The sequence below is a fragment of the Mycteria americana genome, chromosome 13 (genome assembly GCF_035582795.1).
Source record: "Mycteria americana isolate JAX WOST 10 ecotype Jacksonville Zoo and Gardens chromosome 13, USCA_MyAme_1.0, whole genome shotgun sequence".
In the NCBI taxonomy this organism is placed as follows: Eukaryota; Metazoa; Chordata; class Aves; order Ciconiiformes; family Ciconiidae; genus Mycteria; species Mycteria americana.
The window spans coordinates 6410707-6434659 of NC_134377.1; the positions used below are offsets into that span (position 1 = coordinate 6410707).

At 44.4% G+C, this 23953-nt stretch overlaps 2 protein-coding genes across 5 annotated transcripts; one reads left to right on the top strand and one right to left on the bottom strand.

Annotated features, from left to right (window-relative positions):
- Positions 1-406: 406 nt before the first annotated feature.
- On the bottom strand, positions 407-23953 carry C13H12orf43 (chromosome 13 C12orf43 homolog). 4 transcript variants are annotated; one of them, XM_075516149.1, is made up of 7 exons: positions 23793-23953; positions 23250-23295; positions 22306-22401; positions 21563-21636; positions 21147-21237; positions 20385-20756; positions 407-529 (listed from the first exon to the last, which is right to left on the bottom strand). In XM_075516149.1, the coding sequence occupies exons 1-6, from the start codon at positions 23947-23949 to the stop codon at positions 20408-20410; spliced, it is 813 nt and encodes a 270-aa protein (XP_075372264.1). In that variant the 5' UTR covers positions 23950-23953; the 3' UTR covers positions 407-529; positions 20385-20407. The 4 variants fall into 4 exon arrangements, with proteins under 4 accessions (XP_075372264.1, XP_075372265.1, XP_075372263.1 ...); XM_075516150.1 differs by lacking the exon at positions 407-529 and having other exon boundaries at positions 19742-20756; positions 21147-21207; XM_075516148.1 differs by lacking the exon at positions 407-529 and having other exon boundaries at positions 19742-20756.
- On the top strand, positions 2006-18141 carry HNF1A (HNF1 homeobox A). Its single transcript, XM_075516159.1, has 10 exons — positions 2006-2557; positions 9586-9785; positions 10680-10866; positions 11175-11413; positions 12227-12384; positions 14170-14371; positions 15690-15881; positions 16159-16280; positions 16578-16719; positions 17316-18141. Exons 1-10 carry the CDS (start codon positions 2223-2225, stop codon positions 17441-17443), a joined length of 1905 nt encoding a protein of 634 aa, XP_075372274.1. The 5' UTR covers positions 2006-2222; the 3' UTR covers positions 17444-18141.

Consider the following 23953-nt stretch of genomic DNA (forward strand, 5'->3'; position numbering starts at 1 on the left):
CTTAGTTTAGGTAAATCACAATGCCAAAGAAAGACAGAAATAAGTAACACAGTATGACAGAATCTTCTCTGTCCCATATTGCAGGAGGCCCACAATCTGTTGTCTCTCTTTGCAAAGTCCTTGAATTATAAGGACGTATCATGCAGAAACTATATGTCATGGTTGGATACTGTAATTACAATTGACAAATACTGTTATCAGCCAGTATTGTTGGCATGTCTACCTTGGGGGGGTGGGAAATTGGAAAACTGTAGTAAAAAAATAAAATGCATGGAAATTGTGTCAAAACATCAACATAATAATGCCAAAAAAGCTCACCATTTTATTAAGAGTATGAAAAACAAATTTTTAAAAACTAAAGGTGTCTTTTTACATTAACATTCACATGAAAATTTCTTACATTAAATGTTTTTACATGGACTCCAAATGTTACTTCTTTTTAGCCACACACGGAGAGTCTTCTGTATCCATCTGAGCTTTTTTAACTCACTGCAGTGAGGGGACCTGGTAGCCTGGGTGCAGACGCCACCTGAAACAAAAGCTAGCAGTTAACAACAGTCCTGGTTGAAAGGGTCAGCCCAGCAGCCCCACCGCAGCTTGCTGTGCCTGGAGGGAGGAGGGGGTTCAATCTGCAAAGGAGCTCTGTCCTTCAGCTGCTGACTTAGCATGTTGTCGCATGAGCCGGGAGAGCATGGCTAATGGTGCCCACAAAGGGAAAACAGGGGCCAAGGTCACTCTGCAGCATTGTCTTGGGACATTACTCAGTTTGGGGACGGTCCTACTAGGCTCCTCTTAGCTTAGGCTTCATGGGAGTGTATAAAGAGAGACAAGTAGCTGCCCCTAGGAAACCTCCATTGAGACAAGCGTTAAACCCTTCTCCTGTTGATCACACAAGGAATCATTTCCATGAGATGCTCGTGCATCAAGTCCACATGTGCACATCAAGTTATGCATTAATTTAGCCACTCAAAGTAGATAGATTCATTCATATATTTTCAGACCAGAAAAGGCAATTTAGTCATAAGGACTCCCTGAGAACTGCACTAAGCGACTCCAGCCGAGCTAGCAAGCATGTTTTAGGAAGTCACCCAACAGGTGGGAGCAGAACCTTAGAGCAGGGCTGGTATCAAGAGGGGCTGAAGGTAGATGATAAATGGTAACCACAAGCCTGCCCAGAGCACTTCTCAGAAGCAGCGGGACAATTGATGATAGGGCAGGGACTTTCAGCATGAACCAACACCCAGGGCTATTCTTTATCATGTGCTTGAATCACAAGCTGAGCGGGGCAAACCCTGTAATCCCCTGAATTATGTAGGTACACTGCTCCTGCTCATCAATTAAGCAATAAACATAGCAAGTTATAATGGAGGTACTAGCATCTGCATGTCAAGATACCAGCAAGCCAAAGGCAGAAGTGAAAAAGTCATTTAACGCTTGATGCTCTGCCACAGAAGTCAGCTGGAGCTTCAGAACATCCTGTGAGTCTTGGGAACATTCATATAAACCCAGCGGTCACACTTCTCTGCTGGGGGGTTGCACAAAGGCTAGCGAAGCTGTCAGTGTGGCTTTCTCTCAGCCCAAAGCCTTTGGCAGGGGCTGAGACTGGCTAAACCTCACCACTGCCAGAGCTCTGAGCAGGCTGTGCAATCTTCCAACAGCAGCACCTTCCCTTGAACAGCACACAGCCAAGCACACCTCTTCCTTTTGGGTACTCCACCTCCTTCCTTCTCTAAAATTAATGGGGCCAGAAATAAGCCACACTTCTCCATCCTCATTTTCCTAGTTTTCTTTCCATAGCTTACTTTTCCATGCTGCAGACCTTCTATCCCTTCATTTTACTCTCCTCTCTTCTGCTTCCCTCCCTTTCCCCCTCCCCCTGCTTTCTCTCCCTCTGCACTTTGTGAACTGCTGCTGCAGTGCTGAAGTCCAAAGTTCAGTAACTTGCTAAGCACACAGATAAATATGAACCTTGGAGAATTTACATTGCTCCAATGTAAACAGATAGCCAAGGGTCCCTTTATCAGCACTGGCTCAGGACAGTCGTGGGGGGTCTGAAGTAGCTCAATTTTGTATTTTGTTTTTTTGGGGGGGGCGTAAAGACGGGAGGCTGTGCTGTGCCCACTCTCCTGACAATCGGGCGTGTTACCTCAGGAACATGGTGTAGGGAAGCTGGAAGCAGGATAACCTGAAATTCAAATCCAAGAGACACCAGCCCGAAGACCATGGTCTCGAAGCTGAGTCATCTTCAAGTGGAGCTGCTGGGAGCACTGCTGGAGTCGGGGCTAACCAAGGAGACCCTGATCAAGGCGCTGAGTGAAGTGGAACCCTACGTGCTCCAGAGTGAAAGTCAGCACGCTATCAATGCCCTCCAGACAGAGAAAGGGGAGCCCTGTCCCGACATCCCCAGCCTCCCCAACGGAATGGGGGAGTCCAGGTTATCGGAAGATGAAACCTCTGATGACGGGGAGGAATTTACCCCTCCAATAATGAAGGAGCTGGAAAACTTGAGCCCTGAGGAGGCTGCTCACCAGAAGGCTGTGGTGGAAAGACTATTACAGTAAGGACAGATTTGCTGCTCCTCTTTGCTGCTTTCTTGCACTCTTCCCTCTACCTTTTCCCTCCCTTTTCCTTTCCCCTTCCACTCAGTGTCCCTGCTATTCACAGTTGATCCAGCTGCACAGAGGCAGTCTTCATCCATGCCAGGACTAGCAGCCCCGAAACACTCCCCAAATTCTTTATAAATGCTCAAACTTTCCTTTCATCTCACATAAAATGCCTGAAGGGAGCTATGGAGCCTGATAATATATTTGAAGGGCTTATATCATCAGGCTCCAGAACAGTCCAAGACCTGTACAACTTGCATCTCTCTGACTGAATGTTGGATTTAAATTTTTAATAGGATTCACAATTTCAGTCATCAGGGAAGGAAGAAAAAAATAAAGAAAAAATACCTGGTCACTGTTAACTGGTGCTACATTTGCCTGAGGATGTACGGTAAAGTGAAGTTGTAATGTTTCCCTACTATATTTAAGGAGATTAATATTGTTAATTTTACTGGGTTTTGCTACAGATTATTGGTCAAAGACAAACCAAGAGAACTTGTTCTTGTCATTCTTGTGAGTGCAAAGTTCTCCTGACTTCAGTGGGGATTTTTCTTGTAGAAAGAGCACACACCAAATACATGCAGAGGTTAAAACCTGGACAGAACACTCTATTCTACCATCCACTGCCTGTCACAACTACAAAGTACATATGCAGCAACAATTACAGGTTTTACTGCCACACAAATTTGCCTTTGCATACAAGCATTTTTGAAATCAAAAGACAGGAAGAGTTCCCCAAACCAATAAGCCTCATTACAGACTCAGAGAAACATTAATCAGCATTCCCATTTGGAATTCTTGTTGGGATACAATTCCCGTGGGCAACCTAAGAGTTTTGTCCCAGCAAGGATCAGGTCCATTCAACCTATCTATCACAACAGAAGCAGAATCTTGCCCGTCTGTTTTGGGGGTATTTTGAAATGACAAGCTGACAGAAGACAAAAAGATGCAGCAACATCCTGCACTTAAATCTTCACTAAAACCAAAATCCATCTAGAGAATTTCTTGGGCTTTCTGATCACTCCCTTTCATGTGCAAAGGAAATTAACATAAAATGTAACAACAAGAAGCAAACATCAAATCCCACCACAAAAGGCCAGAGCTAGAAAAACAGCATGACAAGAGTGAGCATTCACTGTAAATACTTAGGAGAAGAAAGCTCCCTGGCAGATGGGGAGTTGATGACTCTGCAGTACTCAACAGAGGAAAATTCACTGGATCAGCTCTTACCTGGGTGGGGAAAACATTCCAAGTAATTCAGTCTTCTTTCTGGCCCAGTACATCCCTCATCTCTTCCCCCAGCTCTGTCACATCTTTTAGTCTCCTCTGTTCCCTTTACCTCTTTCCCATTCTTTTTACATATTTCCCTTCTCTTCTCATTTTTGTCTCTGCTGCTATTCCTCACATTTTGTTGTCATATTGGCTAATTCTCTCTCTCCCTTCCACTCTTTTTCTTCCCCTCATCCTTGTCTCCTTCTCATCTTCGTGAGTCTGCGTACAGGTCTTGGGGTAGTTTGAGCCCAGTGGCACCGGGCGGGCCCTGGCTAGTTACTAATTATCCAATGGCTTTATTATTTCTCTTTTGTCTTATAAATTTATAGATGAAAAGACCCTGATAAGCTTTTTGATCATTAACTTCTGATGGTTTATCAGGTATCTCTCCACAAAGGAAGCCATGGAAGCTGAAGAAGAGCACCTGGCTTTGTCCCATTTTCTGTAATGAATAGGTGAAGCAGGACTGAAGTGCCATCTGCTGTGATCTAAGAACAGACACACGGATGGAGGGAATTCCTTCCTGGCACCCTCAGTTCAGCATGTATTCTGGTTTCTGATCCTCTCTGCCTTTCTAGGAGCTTACTACCAGCCTCAGCACAACAGTCTTACCTCTCTTGCAAGCCTGTGATATTAATGCTTTCCGATGGACAGTCTCACATCTCTCTCTAGACAGTCAGTTGAGCAGCATTCCCATTTAACAAATGGGAACTGAGGTACAGAGAGATTCGATGACTTACCTAAAACCCTAAGATAGTGCAGAGAGGAGTGGGCAAGAACAAGGATCTCCTAAGCCTCATACTGGGTCTTAATTGCAAAGCTGTATTCTGAAACATCAGAGTTTTTTTACCTCAGTCCCCCGTATCACTGGATAGGGCAATTCACTTCTGCTGTTGAGGACAGCATGAGGGGACCAGAAGCCTCAGTTTCAGCAAAAAATTACAAGTATACTCAGAGAGGAATACAACAGATCAAAATTAATTAAGGTAAAATGAAAATAGTAGTAAGTCTGTATTGACATGTTTCAAATTTCTGGTCAAAGATTTAAAAAAGCGCAACTGTATGCCTGAGAATCTATTCGAAGCATCTGAACCAGTATCAGGGTTTGATAATATGTAAGCAGTCATTACCTACTAATAAACTTTTTTTTGTTTTTAAGAACAAACCTTTCCATTAATAGATGCCTAAAGGTAATATCCTTAAGAGTATTATAAGTATTGTAAGACAGGGCAGAACAGTCTATAATAGAAATTACTCCCAGCAATTATTAAAAGGAAGGCAGGCAAGAATCTCCATGCCCAGGGATTCCCAGTAAAACTTCAATGCTTGCAAAGCTATTTCAGCATCTACCCAAGGATTTCAAATTCAGAAACCAGATGGAGGCACTTCTGCCTTTAGGCAGAAGCCTCTTTGGGCATTATTAACAATTCCTGGTCTAATACTGTAGACCACATTTTAACAGAGAGATTGACTTGTGGGCAGCTATTAGTGATACAAGAAAGTCTCTGTGGTAACTGCAGCCATTGCTTATAAAGTAGAATCAGGAAAGTGTCTGTTACTAGACTTTCCAGGTACTGGAAAGGAAAAAAAAATGACAGCACCAAGAGACCAAGTATGTCCTCACAGGACCACTAAAGTTGAAACCAGTTTGGAAAGCACTAGTCAAAGCTGAGTAGAACAGCATGTAGAGAAGATACACCCACATGACTGGGTGCACCTGTGGGTATTGATTAGATTTTGTCCCTACAGAAAAAACTGCTAAAGACAGTTCAGACAAAGGTTTCTCTAGTGAGGAATTAACATCATTCCATTTTGTCCCTTAATCTGTCTCACTGATCTTCCATAGACTTACAGTTTGAATAAAAACATACTTTCCATATCACTCCACACAGAAAACAAATTGCATCTATGATAAAGATTAAATAACTCAGTAGGGAGATGGAGCTGCATGGAGTAATTCCCAGATACTCCCCAGAGTAGGAAGCAAGAGAGAGGCTACCCTGGGGGAAGGGACAGATCATACTACCGCAGGTACAGCAAATGGAGAGAGGTATAGCAACAATTCACCTGTAGGGCAAGGGGTGAAATTCCATTAGGAAAGAGAGAAATTGAGATAAGCAACAGATTTCCCCTGGAGGCAGGGACAAAAGCATGTTTTCCATGAGGAAAAAAGAAAACAAAGATATAATGATAAAGGTTCAGTCTTTTCCCCATGTAAGCAGCATCTTAGAACGGCTCTAGCTGGGGAATCTGGAGATGAAGCTGCCACACCCCTTTCATTTCCACATATAAACCAAGATGAGGCAAACCAGGCCAAGTTCAACAGAAAGGAACCCTGCTGGGATGGTCTTACCTTCCCTGCTCTCTGCCTAGCCCGGCTCCAGGCTGTGCACTGACATCAGTGAGGGTTGTCTAGCAGGCTCCAGAGGAAAGGGCCAGAGGATGGTCCTGAGTACTTCACAGCTCTGAACCTCTGTTTAAGCAAGGTCTGGTGCAAAGCAGCAATTCAGAACCCACCTCAGGGAAATGAAGGCGCCTCTTGCCTGAGAATCTGAGAACAGGAAAGAAGGAAAGACGAGACAGAGAGAATGAGGAAGAGGAGGGGAAAGAAAGGAACAAAGGAAAAAGAAAGAGAAAAGTCAGGAAGAGTGAAGGAGGGAGAAGGTCCCCTGAATGTTACATCTCCAGCTCTCTGGAATGGGTTTTCTTTAATGCTAACAACTTGATATTTACTTTCCATTTAAATTTGAGATGTTGCTATAAATTATCAACCAGCCTCTTGTTCCCTTTGAGTTTATAACTAACTACCTGGGTTACTTATTGTTCAGGTAACAAAAGGGAGGTGAAAACGCCCTTAAAAAGTGACCTCAGAACTAAGAAAATGGGAAGCTGGCATGGAGAGAGGACCCAGGCCCCTGTGGTTGAGATGAGCCAGGGAGAGGGGCTATGCTCAGACAGCAATAGCAACTGACAGCAGGAGAGCAAGACTTAGGAAGAAGGAAGTAAAAATTAACTGTGTGAGAAGAATTTGGAGACAGAGATTAGACCTTGGAGAACAAGAGAGGAATGGGGACACAACTTGCATCTGGGGAGAAAGGGAAGCTAAAAAGCAGAAAACAGGCTTGGAGAGTAGGAGAGCTTGAGCAAGGCAGACCCATTTCCACAGTTCTGACTCACTGAAGCAATTGAGATTTTAGTGCATTTACAAACAGGAGAACTAGGTTTAGGGTGAAATCCTACCCTCTGACAGTAAATGACAGTCTTACCGCCAGTGAAAGAGCAAAGGTTTCAACTTATGATGTCTTAGTCAATGGTGAAGGCTCTGCAGGTGGAACTATGTATTTGGGCAATGGTTCATGTAAGGGTTCAGCTGACCAACTGCTATCACTTGTTCTGTGATGCAGCCTTGGGCCTAAAGGAATTGCTGCATTGATATTACAGCCTTTGCTTTGACAATGTACAGAGTAGCTAGGATTTCATACAACTGTCCTATGAAATCAAACTGTACTAAGATTCCCCTGCACTGTTTTGCCTCACAAAGTTCCCTGCTTTGTCTCAAAAGAAGACAGAAAAACCACAGGGCTTTAACCACTGTGAGAAGACTCACAGATACTTCTTGCTGTATTCCTACCACAAAGAAGTAAAGATTTCGACAGGGGAGACAAAAGTGGCTCATGATTAGAGTGCAGGAGGGAAATCAACATGTAACAGAGGTTTCCATCAGTGGTAACACAGTCCTTCCTCTTCCCACCTGAGCCAGAACTCAAATCTAAGAGACCAGAGGTTCCAAGTTGGAGCCTCTTCTTTGTGTAGGGACTTGTGTAATGAATTCAGGGTGCAGGTGCTGACTAGACTATCACAAATACAAAGGGAGGAGATTGGTCCTAGGTTTGGAAAGCAGAAGAAAAAAAAAAAAACCACACTGATGAAAGAAAACCTTTTGTAAGTTCAGCCCAATTTGAGGCTTTTGAAAGACAAAGATGGCTAAGGGAAGAAGCTAGAAAATAGAAGCCTCTATAGCAAGCGTCCCATCGTAAGAGAAATAAATGTTCCTATTTTAAGAAAGCAGGTTCTTCAGAAAGCTGTAACTGACACTGCTTCTGTCACACTTTAACTGCAGCGGAGCTTGCTCCTTGGACTATCCAGCCACTGGGAGAGAGGCTGCAGGGGAACAGAGATAAGGGTGTTTGCACTGAGAGAACAGGTGTGGACTTTGTCCTCCTTATCACTTTGCAGCCTCTGGCAACCTCCTGAGTCAACAAAGCAATGAACAGTAGGGTTGTTGCCTGTTGCTCAGACCTGTGTGTTCTTGTGACAGTTTCTGCACAATCCTAGGTACCTTTTTCCCCCCGTTGCTCCTTTGATGCTGGTGTTGGATGTGACACTAGTGTATTTCTACAGCACACAAGCCATTTCCACCAGACATTTCACATAGAAAACACAGAAGGATGCTCTTTGTTAAAACTGAACCAAAGGTTTTTCTGTAGAGAGATCTAGACTGCCTGGTTTCACGTCTTTCTATTTCTACTGTGATTTTCAGCTCTGGTAAAATCAATACACCCAAAGAAGTCAGAGTCATGTTTTCTCTATTTTCCTTAGGAACCTTCATGGATATTCTAATCAGAGATCCTAAAAATCAGAGAGTCACATTCATTATGAAATCCTGAATCAGATTAGCTTCTCAAGTTTTGTGAGTAGGTCTCAAATAGGTCTGTTCCCTCAGCTGTTACCCCAACAGAGGGTGGTTGGGGTATGATATGAGGAATTAGTGGTTTGCCTGTTGTTCGTTATTGCATTTAGAAGCTTGAGTGGATCTAGATGTGAATCAGTGTGTTTGAATAACACGTAGCAGATGTGCAAGAACATAATCCTGGATGGCTTGGTGTATACATATGCATACATAGCTGTCACGTGACAGTATGATGAAAGCCTGTTTTCATTTCTTGAATCACTGCAAGGCAACCCAACCTGGACCAGAATCAGGGCATGAGCTAGGTTCAGCCTCACATCACAGTGAATCTGTCTTGGAAAATTAAGTACATCTGCCCCAAGCACCCATGCCTTAAAGAAAGGGGGATAGAGAAGAAAAGCTATGTAGGGAAAGGGAAGAGAGATGTCAACTCTGAAAAAGATCTGTAGTCATAAAACATCCAACTGAATACTGAAATGCAACATCACTTCCCTCCTCATACCATTTCTCACTAGCAGCAAAAATGCTTCACATTCACATTACTTTCCAGCATAAAGGTCCATCCCTTGCTCATGTCACTGATCAGCACTTTCTATCATTTACAGATGACAATTGCCTAGACAGAACAGGCCAAAACCTTGTATCCAAATGAGCACAGACAGCAAAGACTATGGCCATGTATTGGGAAATTCCCTTGATAACCAGAGTCCCGTTCTAAGGGGAGATCAAAGTGCCTACAGAGAACAGTTTAAAGGAAGCTAGTACTACATCCTTTGCACTTCATTTCTAATACCATGCAGTTTTTACCCTGAATGCAGTCAAAACTGAACAAGATACCACATTGAGGAACAGCTTTCCCTTATGCAGCCAGTTAACACTCTGGCCTCACCAAATGCAATGGTGAGGACTGACATGCAAGGTGCACCTCAGGAGGTACTAGTGCACTTCTTTGGAATCCAGGTCTGCTGAGTGCAGGTGTTAGACCTCTCTCTCCCAAAACGTGTTTTCTGCTCCTTCCAGAGAGGATCCCTGGCGAGTAGCAAAGATGGTGAAATCCTACCTCCAGCAGCACAACATCCCTCAGCGTGAGGTGGTGGACACTACTGGTCTGAACCAATCTCACCTCTCACAACACCTCAACAAGGGCACTCCCATGAAGACCCAAAAAAGGGCAGCCCTCTACACCTGGTATGTCCGCAAGCAGCGAGAGGTGGCCCAGCGTAAGTATGGCAACAACTGTCCTCCTATCTCAGTTTCATAAAGGCCTCTGCTCTCCCTTGCTAATCCTTACTCTCTATTTTTATCAAGGAAAAATGGAAGGAAAAGACACTTTTAGCAGGAAGCTTAGAGAAGCCTAGGTCAGTATTCAGTGGCGAGGTGAACCAAACAGTACATGGAAAAGCATTCCCTCACGAAGCAGCCTGCAGTCACCCACCCCATGCTCTGTTTGGCTAAAGAGAGGCAAACTAATACTCTCCATTTGCAATTAGAGTTCTACACCCATCCTCAGACTACAGCAGTGTAGCGGACAGATGACAGAGACAGAATTTCTGCCCGAGAACTACACTTTTGCAATTTCAGCTAAAGCAACAGTTCCTCTAGCTGCAAAAAGCAGCAGGCTGCTGTACTCACTGCGAAAAACCACTGTGGGTTATCACCTCACACTCTCTAAGCCCCTTCATTACAGGCACGCACTGGGAACCCATCCCTGCAGCATGTACTTCTACATTCATGAGCCTGTCTGGAATCTGTCTAACTTAATTTTGTATTGGTGGGTTGCAAGTAAAATGGGACATTTGGCCTTTGGATGGTTTTGGAAAGCAGGACTCCAGTCATGCTTACTCTGAACTCAGCTGCACTTGCTTTCACTACTCCAAGGTGGGAGCAGAGATGCAATGCATGCAAGAGAAAGGTCAATATGGTCCTGCTAGGAACATCTTATCAGTCTTAGCAGATTATGGAACTTTATTTCCACCCCATTTAGAGTCAACCCTCTGTCTTGTATGAGATACTCTCCAAGGGTAAGCTGCATTGGGCCTGCTAGGCACCCGAATAGACGGAACCATTGGTAATGCTTCCAGAGAGCAAATTCCCTTGCCCCTTTGTGCCTGCAGAATTCACACATGCTGGCCAGGGTATCCTGACAGAGGAGCCCATGGGAGATGACCTGCCCACCAAGAAGGGAAGAAGAAACCGCTTTAAGTGGGGTCCTGCCTCACAACAGATCCTGTTCCAAGCCTATGAGAGACAGAAAAACCCCAGCAAAGAAGAGAGAGAGGCACTGGTGGAAGAGTGCAACAGGTAAAGATGGGTGTCTGGCTTTGAGGAAGAGGGGCACAGCAGGGCCTTGGTGTTTGCTAGCACCTACAAGAGGCAGGCTAACAGTACAGCAGTGGATGTCACCACTGACACCAGCCACGTTTGAATGAAATGCCACAACTGAGCATTCACTGTCCACAAAGGATCAGTAATGCCTCACGTCTTGCTGTATCTGGCAGGATCCTTCCACACAGCATGCCAGACCAGAGCCACTTTGGGGCTGCACACTTACTCTGTCCCTCTGACTAAGCCCAGCTCAGCAAGGCTCTTCTTGTGCTTTCCCCCAACAGAGCAGAGTGTATTCAGAGAGGTGTTTCCCCATCTCAGGCCCAGGGACTGGGCTCGAACCTGGTGACAGAGGTCAGAGTTTACAACTGGTTTGCCAACCGCAGGAAGGAGGAGGCTTTCCGGCACAAGCTGGCCATGGACACCTTCAGCGGACCACAGCCTACCCCTGCTCCTCCTCTAACTCCTCACAACTCTTCCTCCCTCCAGCCACCATCTGCTCTCTCACCCAGCAAAGTTCACGGTAAGAAACAACTAGAGGGAGATCTGAAAGAGACACCAGTGAACCTACCCAAACTCAGTCACCAAAACTGTCTCCCAAGTCCAGCCCTTTAGGAGGTGCATCTACAAATAGAAAAAGCAGACTTGCTACAAGGGAAGAGCACCGGTGACAAAGAGACCATGTCTCCGAGTGAGGAGAGTGGCTAGAATCGCAAGGGTGACAAAGTTCAGTAACAAAACTTCCAGCCAAATCTCCTCGCTTACTCTTTGACATCCTGCACTCCCTCACGGCTGGCAGACAGTAATCCCCTTTCAAGGAGTCATCCACTGGCTGCCATCACAAGCCAGTTCTGTATCATTTCACTCATGTGTGTGCCTCCTACTCTTTCCAATATATATCAGCACCACCAGACTCTATGACTGAGTTTTCAGGCATCAGGAAAGGTCATTCTCCATCCAAAAAGAGCAGAGCTTTTTCACCTTCATAGGCTGGAGCTGGTAATTGCTCTCACTCTGGGAAGACATGATCTCACTGAGACTCTCCTCTCTACACCCACATCCAGAGGGGTGGTTTCTAGTGAACCCTGCTTGCTCTGTGCAGCACACACAGCCATACCTTAAAATCAGTATTTGAGGAAGCAGTTGCATCAAGTTACAGGGGAAAACCAGGGCAGGGTGGCAAGAATGCCTGTTCTCCTGGTTCCCCTACTACCCTCCTTGTCTCTGCCTCAAACATCTAAAGGCAAGCCCCTGCAAAGGAAACTGAATTTAGCACTTGCCGAAGTTTCTCAGTTTCTCATTTTTGACAACCAGTTTCCTTCCTGTTGTGATGCAGGAGTGAGGTACAACCAGCAACCAGTCAGCGAGGCAGAGTCCTCCAGCAGCAACCACCATGGGAACAGCTCCATGGTGACCACCCAAACCATCCTGCATCAGGTTTCTCCCCCTGGACTGGAGCCCAGCCAGAACCTACTGAGCACAGACACTAAGCTGGTAAGTGATGTATACTTAAGTTCTGGTGACTGGAGGATGTCAGGTCTTCTGCCTGTGGTCACAATATGGACTATTCAGAAGTAGTTTTTCCTAGAATACTCTTAAAACCACCTTCTTATAGAGATATTACATAGCCACTTTGCACTGACCATGCAACATGAGCAGTCCTGAGATATATGTGCCCTCTAGACTGCTGGTGAGGGCAGATATCAGAGCATGAAAGCAAGAAGTATAGCCATTTCCTTACGAGCAATCAAAACAGTCTATTCTGAAAAAACAGAACTCAAGGTATGACATGATTTCCTTCTTTGCAGGAAACCCTGTTCTCTCCTCCCTTCCCCAGTGAGATTCTTGTAATCTCATCTCCAACCCTCATTTGAACTCTACACATCTCAAGATAGTTGATCAGACACCAATGGGATTAACAGAACAGAGACCCATACTTAGATCTATCTTACCTGTAAAAATTAAGTCCAACAGCCTGTATGCAGCACATACCATTGAGACATTTACTGGATATCTAGATTGTAGCAATCTGCCTTCTCAAAGCAAATTTCCTTTTGAGATTTGACGACACCTTTTCCCACATTTAGCAATGAAGCACTAGAACTACATGACTGATCGTTTTCAGTTTGCACATTGCTCCCTTTCTTGCAGGGAAACAGTTGGCAGAAGTTTGCATTAGTGCCTACTGTCCTGAGGCAAAGTTAAGTTCACTATATATGATTTAAATCTCGTCAGTCACTCACTTTGCTGGCTTTCTGGTCTCTTCCTGAAGAAAAAAAGTCTTTCATGAGGTGCTAAAAATCTTCTACAGCTGTCTTTAAAATTGATATCAAAGTGATTTGTCCCACTGTTTAACCTGTTGGTGCTTACTCCTAATAAAGATTCCTTACAGCTTTTTGTCTGAGGGGAGAAAAAAAAAAGTATAATGTAAAGCATTGAACTTTATCAGCCAAATTATTAGAATGCTATTTTGCTGTTCCACAGTACTTCAACTACAGGTCTCCAAAGGGCCTTGCAAACTCAAAACCCCATTAGAGCACAGACACAGGTTACGTGGTTCATTTTAGAGGCTGAGAAAACAGCCAAGTTATTAAATTTCTCAATGACTCAAGGACACACTGAATGAACAAGACACCCAAGCACAGAACAGTCCTGTTCTATCTAACAGGTACGTTTCCTCTCTAACAGCAGGAAACTGCCAGGTAATGCAGCCTGAAGAACATACTGTATGAGAAAAAGGTCTAAGGAAACTTTTCAGTAACTCCTTTAAAATCTCAATCTGAAAACTCACTGGCCACTAAGAGACACTTGCTGGGAGAAAGGGAAATTACAGGCATTTCTCAGAGGAAAAGGTGAACAAGAAAGGAGGAACTCCTGGATTCTGTGCTGAACTCTGCAGCAAAAATTACTATGTAAAATTACCTGAGCCTCTTAATGTCTCTGAGCATCATCTTCTACCCTCAGCTGTAAAACAGAAGATAAACTTTCCCTACAGAGAATACAGTGGGACTAATCTCATTCTTGTTTGTAAAACCCTTATCATTTCTTAAATGTGAAAGAATTAAAACAGCAAGGATTTACTCTTAGTATTTCAACAGTTGACCTTTGCTAGTTAATTGATGAGAACAGGGAAACTGCAGACAAGCAAATGTGAAGTCTTTCTAGTTAGCAAGTGGTCAGACCAAGCAGGAAGAGGGAGAAGGACATTTATCACAGCTTTGGGACTCGCCATACTCAACCTTATGCAGATGGCATTTTTATGGTCCTCCTTTCACACAGGTCTCAGCTCCTGGAGGAACTCTCCCTCCTGTCAGCACCCTGACTGCCTTGCACAGCCTAGAGCAAAATCCACATGCACTGAGCCAGCAAACTCAGAACCTTATCATGGCATCACTGCCAGGTGTAATGGCAATTGGAGCTGGTGAGACCTCATCCCTAGCACCAGCATTCACCAACACAGGTGCCTCCACCCTGGTGATAGGTGAGTAGTGTTCTGTAATGACTCTGCTCGTCAGGATTCAGATAAAGAGCTACTTATAATTGTTAGAATTACCTGCCTCATTTTCAGAGACAAAGGTACTAAGTTGGCAGTGATACGAACCTGGGGAAGTTTTCACAAACAGTAAGGATCTTCAGCAGCACTACTTACAAGTACCAATGGAATTAAGGGACAGATGTTCCTTATTCATGTTAGAATTAAGTTACACACAAACCCACATCTTAAGAGCAAGGGAACTTTTGCAATCTATTCCTATGCCAATGTTTTGTTTTGCTGCTCTGCATCTTCCCAAATATAAATGTAATAATTCCTTAAAACTATGAAAATTGAAGCATGTTCATAGTGCGTGAAAGACAAAACATCCTGTTCTATGTTCTGCAAAGAGCAGCATATGCCTTTGGAACCCACAGCAGTAATTACTATTTTTTTATATTTTTCACTTTGACAGCTTTTCTGGACTTGTATGAGATTTCTTTTCATTCCAAGACTAGTCTACTGCCAAAGTGCATCTCATTAGATAAAGGAAAATAAAATGTATACTCTCCTCTTATACTTTCTTCCCAGGGAGAAAGAGGCCTTATTTTGTTCCATGGTGACAGCTGTGAACTAATTTCCATTTCCTCATTTATACCCAAGATTATGATATGAATTCTAATTTTGTGCAAACAAACAAACAAAATTGGAGATTTCCACGTAGTGGAAATCTCCCCGTGCTGGAAAGACTTGCTGATTTACAGGAACAGGGTCTGGACAGTTGTGGGAAAAGGGTAGTAAGGTGTGAAGCCTTTTATCTCTTTCTCATTGGTTCAAATCCATAATTTAGCAGCCCAAGCAAAATGAGCTTAAACTCTGTTCCATGTGGCTGGACAGCTACAGCATAGTTCTCTCTGTTGCCAACAGCTTCATTAAAAAAAAGACTAATATGAACTGGATGTGAGATGATGCTGAGTTTACTTCTGAGCAAGGCCTCCTCAGTGGAAATCCGTATCAGGTTATCACTAAACTGGAAAGTGACCTATACCAGTACACAAGGATGTACACAGGAACAAACACAGGAAGTCAGAGGTGGTTTGATGGTACCTGTCTGCATTGTACATTTTGCACACTCCCACTTCATTTTCACAGGCATGAAATCTATTCATAATCACAGATAACAAACAGAACACCTGAAAAGCAGGATCCAAAAATCACCCTGCAACGACAGGCCTGCCACGATGACTATTCCAGACGCCCCTATTGCAGAGCAGCCACACTCCTCCCATAGTGTGGGACACTACTGTCATCAGTCCTTGTTTTTCAGGCCTGGCCTCAACCCAGCCCCAGAGCGTACCTGTAATAAACAGCATGGGGAGCAGCCTCACTACCCTGCAGCCCGTCCAGTTCTCCCAGCAACTGCACCCATCCTACCAGCAGCCCCTCATGCAGCAGGTCCAGAGCCACATCAACCAGAGCCCCTTCATGGCTACCATGGCCCAGATACAGAACCCTCACGGTAAGAATGTGAACTCATTTGCTCAAGCAAACCAAAAAATAAAGGCTCTGTTCTGGAGCACTTGCTGGGTCCTTGGGCTTGCAGCACTATTTTCCTTTTCTATTATTATTGCTTTAATTATGAAATTATTTTTCTCTTGCATTCATCTCCCTATCCCTCCACTCCCACTGTTTCAGAGACAGACAGCAGGTCCACATGCATGAGGAGAACAACTCAGCCAAACTATTCTAGTGCAAAGCTCCAGCATCCACATGATCTTGTTTTCTTTCATGCACAGCTCTCTACGGCCCCAAGTCTGAAGTGGCCCAATACACACATACAGGCCTCTTACCACAAACCATGGTGATAACAGATACAGCCAATCTCAGCGCCCTGACTAACCTGACACCAACTAAACAGGTAACAGCCTTTAGCACATGCCTTTGATCCCCCACCTTAGAACTGCACCAGTCTGCAGGTAGCTCCTTGCTTGTCAAAGAGTTTTTGGGTGTGTGGTCTATGCCATCCCAGCAGGATGATCTTTCTTATCTCCTCACCTTGCTGGTACCAGCTGCGATACTGGAGGCATTAGAGCAAGCTCTTCACTGCATCATCAAGGAGGATTTAATCTCCTTGGAAACAGCACCTGCTCTCTCTTCTCTCGTGCCTGTTAGAAGGGATGTAGAAACCAGGCACTGTTAACTTTCTTTTCTCTAGGCATTCACATCTGACTCAGAGACTCACACAGAGTCTGGGATGCATACGCCAGTGTCACAGGCGCCAACAATACATTTACAGAACCAAGACACAACCATCCAGCACCTTCAGCCAGGCCCTCGCCTCACCTCCAGCCCTGCTGGTAAGAGCAGCAGCCACTACTATCTTAAACCTCATACTGCCATTTCTCTTGCCAACACTGTAAAACCCAAATAGAAAATAGTAACTGGGGCTCACCATTCTCTAAGAGGGCTCTACCAGTGTCTTGGGGGGTTTGAAAAGCTGGTACAAAGAAAAGGTTCAGAGCACAGTCTGTGCAGGCTGTGTAAGGACAGACTGTGGAAATGGGACCTTTCTTCAGAATCTAGAAAGGAAAATAGCCTTAAAAATACTGACAAAAAAATCAGTGTCCATGCATAGCTAATCCTGCAGGCAGTTTTCAAGGCTGAAAAGCCCAAGACTCCCTCATGAAGAGACTCCAGTTGGATCTTCCCAGTTCTAAGCGAAGAACTAGGACACTAACAATCAACTAGCATCCTCAAATCTGAACTCCCTGACGCCATCAATGCTTTCAGGCTAACTTTGTACTTGAGTTAGTTATAAAATGGCACACAAAATAGAAAAGGAGTTATGCCCCTATGCCAGGAAGTTTTAGTCATGCTGGAAATGCAAGTGTGTGCACACATAAGGGGACTGCAGTGAGAATTTGTACTGAACTTCTGCCTGTGCCTTTGACAGTGTCCTCCAGCAGCCTGGTGCTGTACCAAAGCTCTGACTCCGCCAACAGCCACAGTCAGCTGCTGCCATCCACTCACAATGTCATCGAGACCTTCATCTCCACACAGATGGCATCCTCCACTCAGTAATCAAGACAGCTAGCTCAAGGGTAACTGCCATGACCAACCTGTCAGGTGCAACTCCAACTGTTTGCCATCCACAGGAAGGAAAGGCTGCTGCGCGCGCTCAGCCAGCCTCCAACCCCTACTGCCTCATACAAATCCCTTAGTCAGCTGCCTCCGTGAGAGAAGATGTCTCAGGCTCAAGACAGAAGCCATGGAAAGATGATGCTGGCACTGCTAAAATCCACTGCCCCCCAAAAAACCAAGCAAACCCAAACCCCATGAGCCAGCCTAGAATGACCAGACATCCTTTTGTGGCTGCCCAAGAAGGAATCCCATCAAGATAGGGATGTGAATGCAATATGGCAAAAATGCCAGGGCATGGATGGGACTTTCATGCTGCTCAGCCTTCATCAAGCTGGGCCTGGACAAACCTGCCAACACCAGACTAAGCCATGCAGGAAAGAGCAAAGCTGAGCTGCCAAAGAAGGAACACCATCTTTAAAACACCTCCTTTACTGTAAAAAAGCACCAATGGGAACTATGAGAAATAACAGTATCTTGGAAGTAAGAGTGAGAGAACCTGGTTCCTGACTGCAACGAAAATCACCAAGAAACAGACTCAGGAATGGCTTCGCACAAACCTGTCAGTATGGGATCACTGACTACAAGCTACAAATCCTTTAATTAACTACAAAAATACCAAACATTCTCAGTTAAAAATGACCTGCTCTAAAATCATGCTATCCTAGTGGAAATGGCTTGGTTATTTTTGATATAGCTCTGCTTTGTTTTAAATGCAGAAATTAAAGTTTAACAGCAGCAAGGAGATTCCAGTTCTCTGCCTTAACCACGTGGATTCTCATCTCCTGCATCTTGCTGCATGAGCCGGGGGATGGCATTCTCCACAGCTCTCTGACACTGCACAACACCTGGAAGGTTCCCATGCTCCACAAAGAGCAGCGGTTCCTTCAGTTGTTCTCTATAAAGATGTCAGCTTGGATTCATTTTACGGAACACGGTTCATTCTTAGCTTCCCTGCAGGCTAGATTCTGTAGTTCTTGATATGCAAATAATTACCCTGGGGTCTAAGAGTCTTACTTGCACTAAGTGAAGGTTTTTAGCCCTAAGGATCTACTTATACAATTCCTCTTCTAATTATTGCTCTCTTCTCTATTTACTTTCAACCTTCGCATCACTGATATGTCACTAGCCAGACATGAAGAAAGCCCTAATTAACATGTTTTTGTCATTGTGACCGAAACAGAGCTATTCTTTCAACTGTGAAATGGATGAAAATCCTTGAGACTAGAAAGTGCTCAAGACTCTTAAAAGGTTGAGATATAAGGGAGAATTAAAGAAGAAAAAGCCCAACAGCAAACTTATCAGTTATCATATCTGGAAATTTCAAAATTCCAGATGTCCCTTACAGTTTGTATGATATGATCTTCCTCTAGATGCTATCAACCATCAGAGACTAATTTCAGTAAGCAGATTCTCTGAGGAATTTTATCCTAGAATTGGTTCCTAATCTCCCATGTGCATCATTTGCAAATACATATAACTTCCAGTTAGCATAAAAATAATCACCATAAAACAAGTCAAAAGATAATTTTTAGACCACTATGCATTTGAAACCCCAGGTGCTAGCTTCAGTATACTGAAGTTTTAACTGGCCATAAGACAAGTAACTTCAACTGGTACATTCAGTTAGGTTACAAGCCAATTTTCTACTTCACCTTTCCATTTTTGGATGCCAACTGTGTTTTCTTGATTAAAAAACAGCAAGGATCTTACAGTAAGAAAGAAAACATCTTGGGTTTTCCCACGCTCAAAGGGCAACAGTTCACTATTTCGGTTTCTTTAATCTGGCTTTCTGGTCTCCTGAATAGGGCAAATGAGTTAGAGCTACTGAAACCCAACAATCTTAAAAACAGAAGAGTAGTATTTTTCAAATAACAGGTAATTTCCTGAAATACTGAAGCTGAAGTATAAACGGACTAAGAGCCATACTGAAAACTACCAAACCCCACTGTATTTCAGAGAGACAAAAGTCATAATCAACCAAAATAAGGGCTGAAACGCAGTGACTTTAAAGTTAGGCTTAAGTCCTTCCTGTAGCAATCTCATGGTGCCGATCACCAAGCAACTAAAGAGCCATCTTGAGCCATCTATATCTCTGCTGGGGGAGCCATCTGAATATAGCAAGAAAGCCACTGTTGTACAAAACCTGCCAAATTAAATAAGACTAATAGTGTAGTAGAATTTAATAACAACAAATGCCATAAAAAAACTATACATGAAAAAAATTTCAAAGGACACAACTTGAACAGAACTACCTATTTATAACAACGCTGAAATAAGCTCACTGCACAGTCTGTTTATATGCAGGGGCCCTGGAGAGGTGCAGATTACAGAGGGATTAGTAACGTGGCAGGTTTCAACAACAGATTGTTATGATGATCACAGGAAAAAAAAAAAAATAAGGGGGCCCTGATATCTGACAGGATGCTTTTGATAAATGAGTCTCCCACAGGCCGGAGTTATTCTTAGTAGGCGTCTAGAAGGAGACAAAGAGAACAAGGAGTTCATCACCTGTTGCCATGTAAACCAAATTCAATTCATCATATACTTTCTCCAGGACACAAGATTTGGTTTCATGATGTGAAGGAACAGACCAGGAGGGATGCAGCTATGATTATATCCCTCTGTCACGCAAGTCTGCGCACAGTATTTAATCCTTTTACTCTAGGTCTGCATAAGCAGCAGCATAGATAACTGCTGTGCTAGGAGAATAATGTTCCCTTCCCCAGGGGACGCCAACAACATAGGAAGTCACTTAATTAGACTCTCAGGCCACTGAGCTTTTAGAACAGAAGCTTCGCCAATTAATTTTCCCTCATGTGCAGCAACTCTTTTTGTTAGGTGGTTTTTTTTTTTCCCAGCATCCTTCATCCATCATAATCACCTGCCGTTTGCAGAGCAAAATCTTCATTCTCTTTTTTTCTTCTTCTTTTTCTTCTTCACAGCTCCTGGCAACACTGAGTTCTCTGTATGATTGCTGTCCTGTCTCTCATGCTGTCCATTTGCAGACACCAACCGTGGCAAATCTTTGCTCCTCTGGTCACACTCTGCTGGGTCTATTATTTTCTCTCGAATATTGTTCTCTTCCCTAATTTTCTTTTTCTTCTTTTTTTTCTGGCTGTGCTCTACATAACCCTGACTCTGATCCCGGCTGGAATCCTGGGACAGTGCAGGAAAAGCACTTTGCTTCAGAATGTCTGCGGCTGACACAGCAGCCTCCTGGTACTTTTGCCACTCTTGGTCACTATCCATGTCACTGGAAAAGTAACCAAAGGAAAAGAAGTTATGTTACACTTTTGCCTTGAATTCACCCAAAGCACAAACAGCAGAGTAATCTAAGATGAGAACACCTGATAAACACCCAGTGGCTCTAGGACTCCAATACAAGTTAGCATTTAACTAGTTTGAAGGCTGAGGTGTTCTTTACACATACTAGGAGGAGAAAGAACATTTCCCACAAACATTTCTAGTTCCCCAGCACTAAAAAAAGAAACAAACAAAAAAATCTGCTCTAGTCGAATATAGAAGTCATAAATACACACTTCCCAAGCTCTTCAGCTTCCTATTCCCTTGCGAGAGTCCCAGCTGCCTCTGAAATGTGGGATGCAATAGTACTTCAGGAGCAAAGCAGCTGACAACACCTCACCTGGAGCTAGATGGCTGTCTCCTCCTTGCTGCAGGGCAAGGCTCCAATCTCCCACAGTCTCCTGGGACAGAGGAAGAGAAGAGGCGAAAACCTAAAATATGTAAAAGGGAATTTTAGCAACGATATAAAGCAGAGGTGAAAGCAATCAACAGCAATCTCCCTGGGAAGCCTCACTGCTGTTATTGTATTGCTATGATGCTTGATAGAAATTATTTGGGACTCTATGAGAGGAGTTAGGGCACAGAGATCACAGCTTCAAAGTAACAGCCTTCAAGGATGCTAACAGGAATTCTTCTATTGCAAATGCTTATTAGTCAGTTGGGTGTACAACTGGCAATGGACAGGATCCATCCCACTTGTCATCATTTAACTAACAATGTCACAAAACAGCCACAATGGCTGTGACTAGAACTCACCATCATCTGCAGAGTCAGAGTGTTGCACAGAAGTTTGTGAAGGTCCCGATGAGTCCTTCAAGACAGTGATGAAACTAAACAGAAAACCATAGTCAGATCTTAAGACAGGTTTGTGCAAACTGAGCTAAAGTTGTGTATTTCTAAGAAACAAGACTATAGGGAGATGTTACATAACTTCTTACTTTTTTTTTCTTAGTGAAGCCGTCTCACCTCCCTGCTTTTAGAGCAGACCACGCCTTCTCTCCTTAGCAGCGCATGCCACAACAATGACTTAAAAGCAGCGTTTCTAAAGCCAACTCTAGACACCAGGAATTACAGTTCTCCAGGGCCATATTTACACAATAAATAGACAGCAGCAGCCCCGTCAGAGGCATACTACCAGCACAACCCTGAATCAGATATTGGTTTAGGCTGCAAGAATAAATGAAAGATTCTCATGCTGGCCTTTAAATGATGAAAGTACTAAGGCACCCAAATTCTACTTTTTCCTCCCCAAAACCCATTCACCATAGAGGCAAATGCACAAGGACTCTTTAACAGAAGGACACGGCACATGGGCCAGGTTAGTTCACAGAATATTGGAAGTCTGTATTAACTACAGGAATGAAGGAGACAAGAAGAGAAACAACTTCTCCTCCATATCCAGGCTGCACTCAGATCTTGAATTTCCTGGTTTTAGCACACAAAAGCATCAGTGTACTTGACCCATAGAACAAACTTTTTTTAGTATTGCTTGCCAATACCTGTCTAGCATTGCTCCCAGTTTCTTCGCAACGTGTGCTCTGAACTCTGGTGTCGTCTGTAGCTCATTTCCATCATCATGACCGTTCACCTCACGCCTGTTTAAAATAAGAATAATTATTATCTCTTTCAAGGCCAATAACATCTGGTGCTCTTGCCCAAACAGGAGATAAGGGACTGTAAAATCTCCTACCCTCTAGCAATCAATTCATACTTGATAGAGAAGACTGCTAAGAAAGATGGAAAATAGCTCAGCAGTAACAGTTCAGTTCTCAAGACAGCGCTAAACATTATTTAGCCATCTCCATCATAGTTAGTAATTGGATGATTTTTCTCATTGAAATAGCCTACAAAAGCAAATAGATTATTTCAAGACATCCTTTCTCTTGCACGTAGGTCCTGTGTATGTTGCCACAATTCATGCAAAACCTGTCCCAGGAGAGGGGATTTTATTAAGTTGCCTGGCTGACAGCCTTTGAAACTGAGCCTACAGAAATGCTGCAAACTGAGATAGGACAGCATCACCTCCATTGCAAGGCTCCTAAATTCAGGTGTTGCTTTCCAGCTGACAAGTGTTTGCCTTTCCAGTTGCAACGTTTTTTGAAGAAAAATATTTTTTTATATGTAACTCTACTAATTCCTTCATGGACACGTGCAGAGTTGGGTGATTTGTGACACTTGGAACTAGTGCTGTAACTGATAGCAGCAGTAAGTTTTCAACTTCTACATTCCCCCGCTGCTAGAGGGATGAGAAACATACTTTAAAAACCTATTAGCTTTCTCAGATTTAAGCACTATTTCAGATTATGGTTGGACTGATTCCCAAAACAGAATAGGCCCTTCCAGTAGGAAGTATCACAAGGCATTATCTGTAAGTAGCACAAATACAACATACATTAATTTTTTCTTCAGTGAAACATAAGTCTGAAACCAGAAGCAAAAATACCTTAGGCTAGGCTGAGCAGGCTGTAACCAATCCTTTTTAAAGCCACCTAACAGAGGAAGAAGTAAAGGCAAGTTTAAAAGACCTGTGACCAGGACCTCTTTAATCCCCCTTCTGGCACATGTGATTTTATAGCATGAAGAATCATGCTTGAAATACAATCTACGCCCACCTTCGGGGGAAAACAGGTATGAGGGGAAAGGGAAGCTTCCCATCGGCCAGGCTGGAGGAGACAACCTGCCCGAGAAGGGGTCTGGCCCCGGCAGGAGGCCGCGCATCGCCACCGCACAGCTCGCCGCCGGAGGGCCGGGCCGGGTCCCCCTCCCAGAGCCCCGCCTCGGCTCCCCTGGGCGCCGGCGGCTCCCGAAGCGGCCCGGCTCTGACACCGGCACCGCGGCAGAGAGGTGCCCCCGCCTGACCACCGCTCCCCCGGGGCAGGAGGAGCTGCGGAGGGGCCCGGCCCAGACCGGCGGGGAGGGGAGGGCAGGACACGACACGCCGCCACTGCGGCGAGAGAGCAGAGCCTAGCTGGCCGCCGACCCTCACCGCCGCGCGGCTCCGCCCGCACCGGCACCGGCACCACCGGCGCCGCCGCCGCCGCCTGCGCAGCGCAGTCCCAGGCGGCCTCCCGGAACCGCGCTGCCGCCTCGCCGCTGCTGTCCGAGTCCGAGTCCAGGCCCGAGCCGCCCTTGGGCGCCGCCATCTTG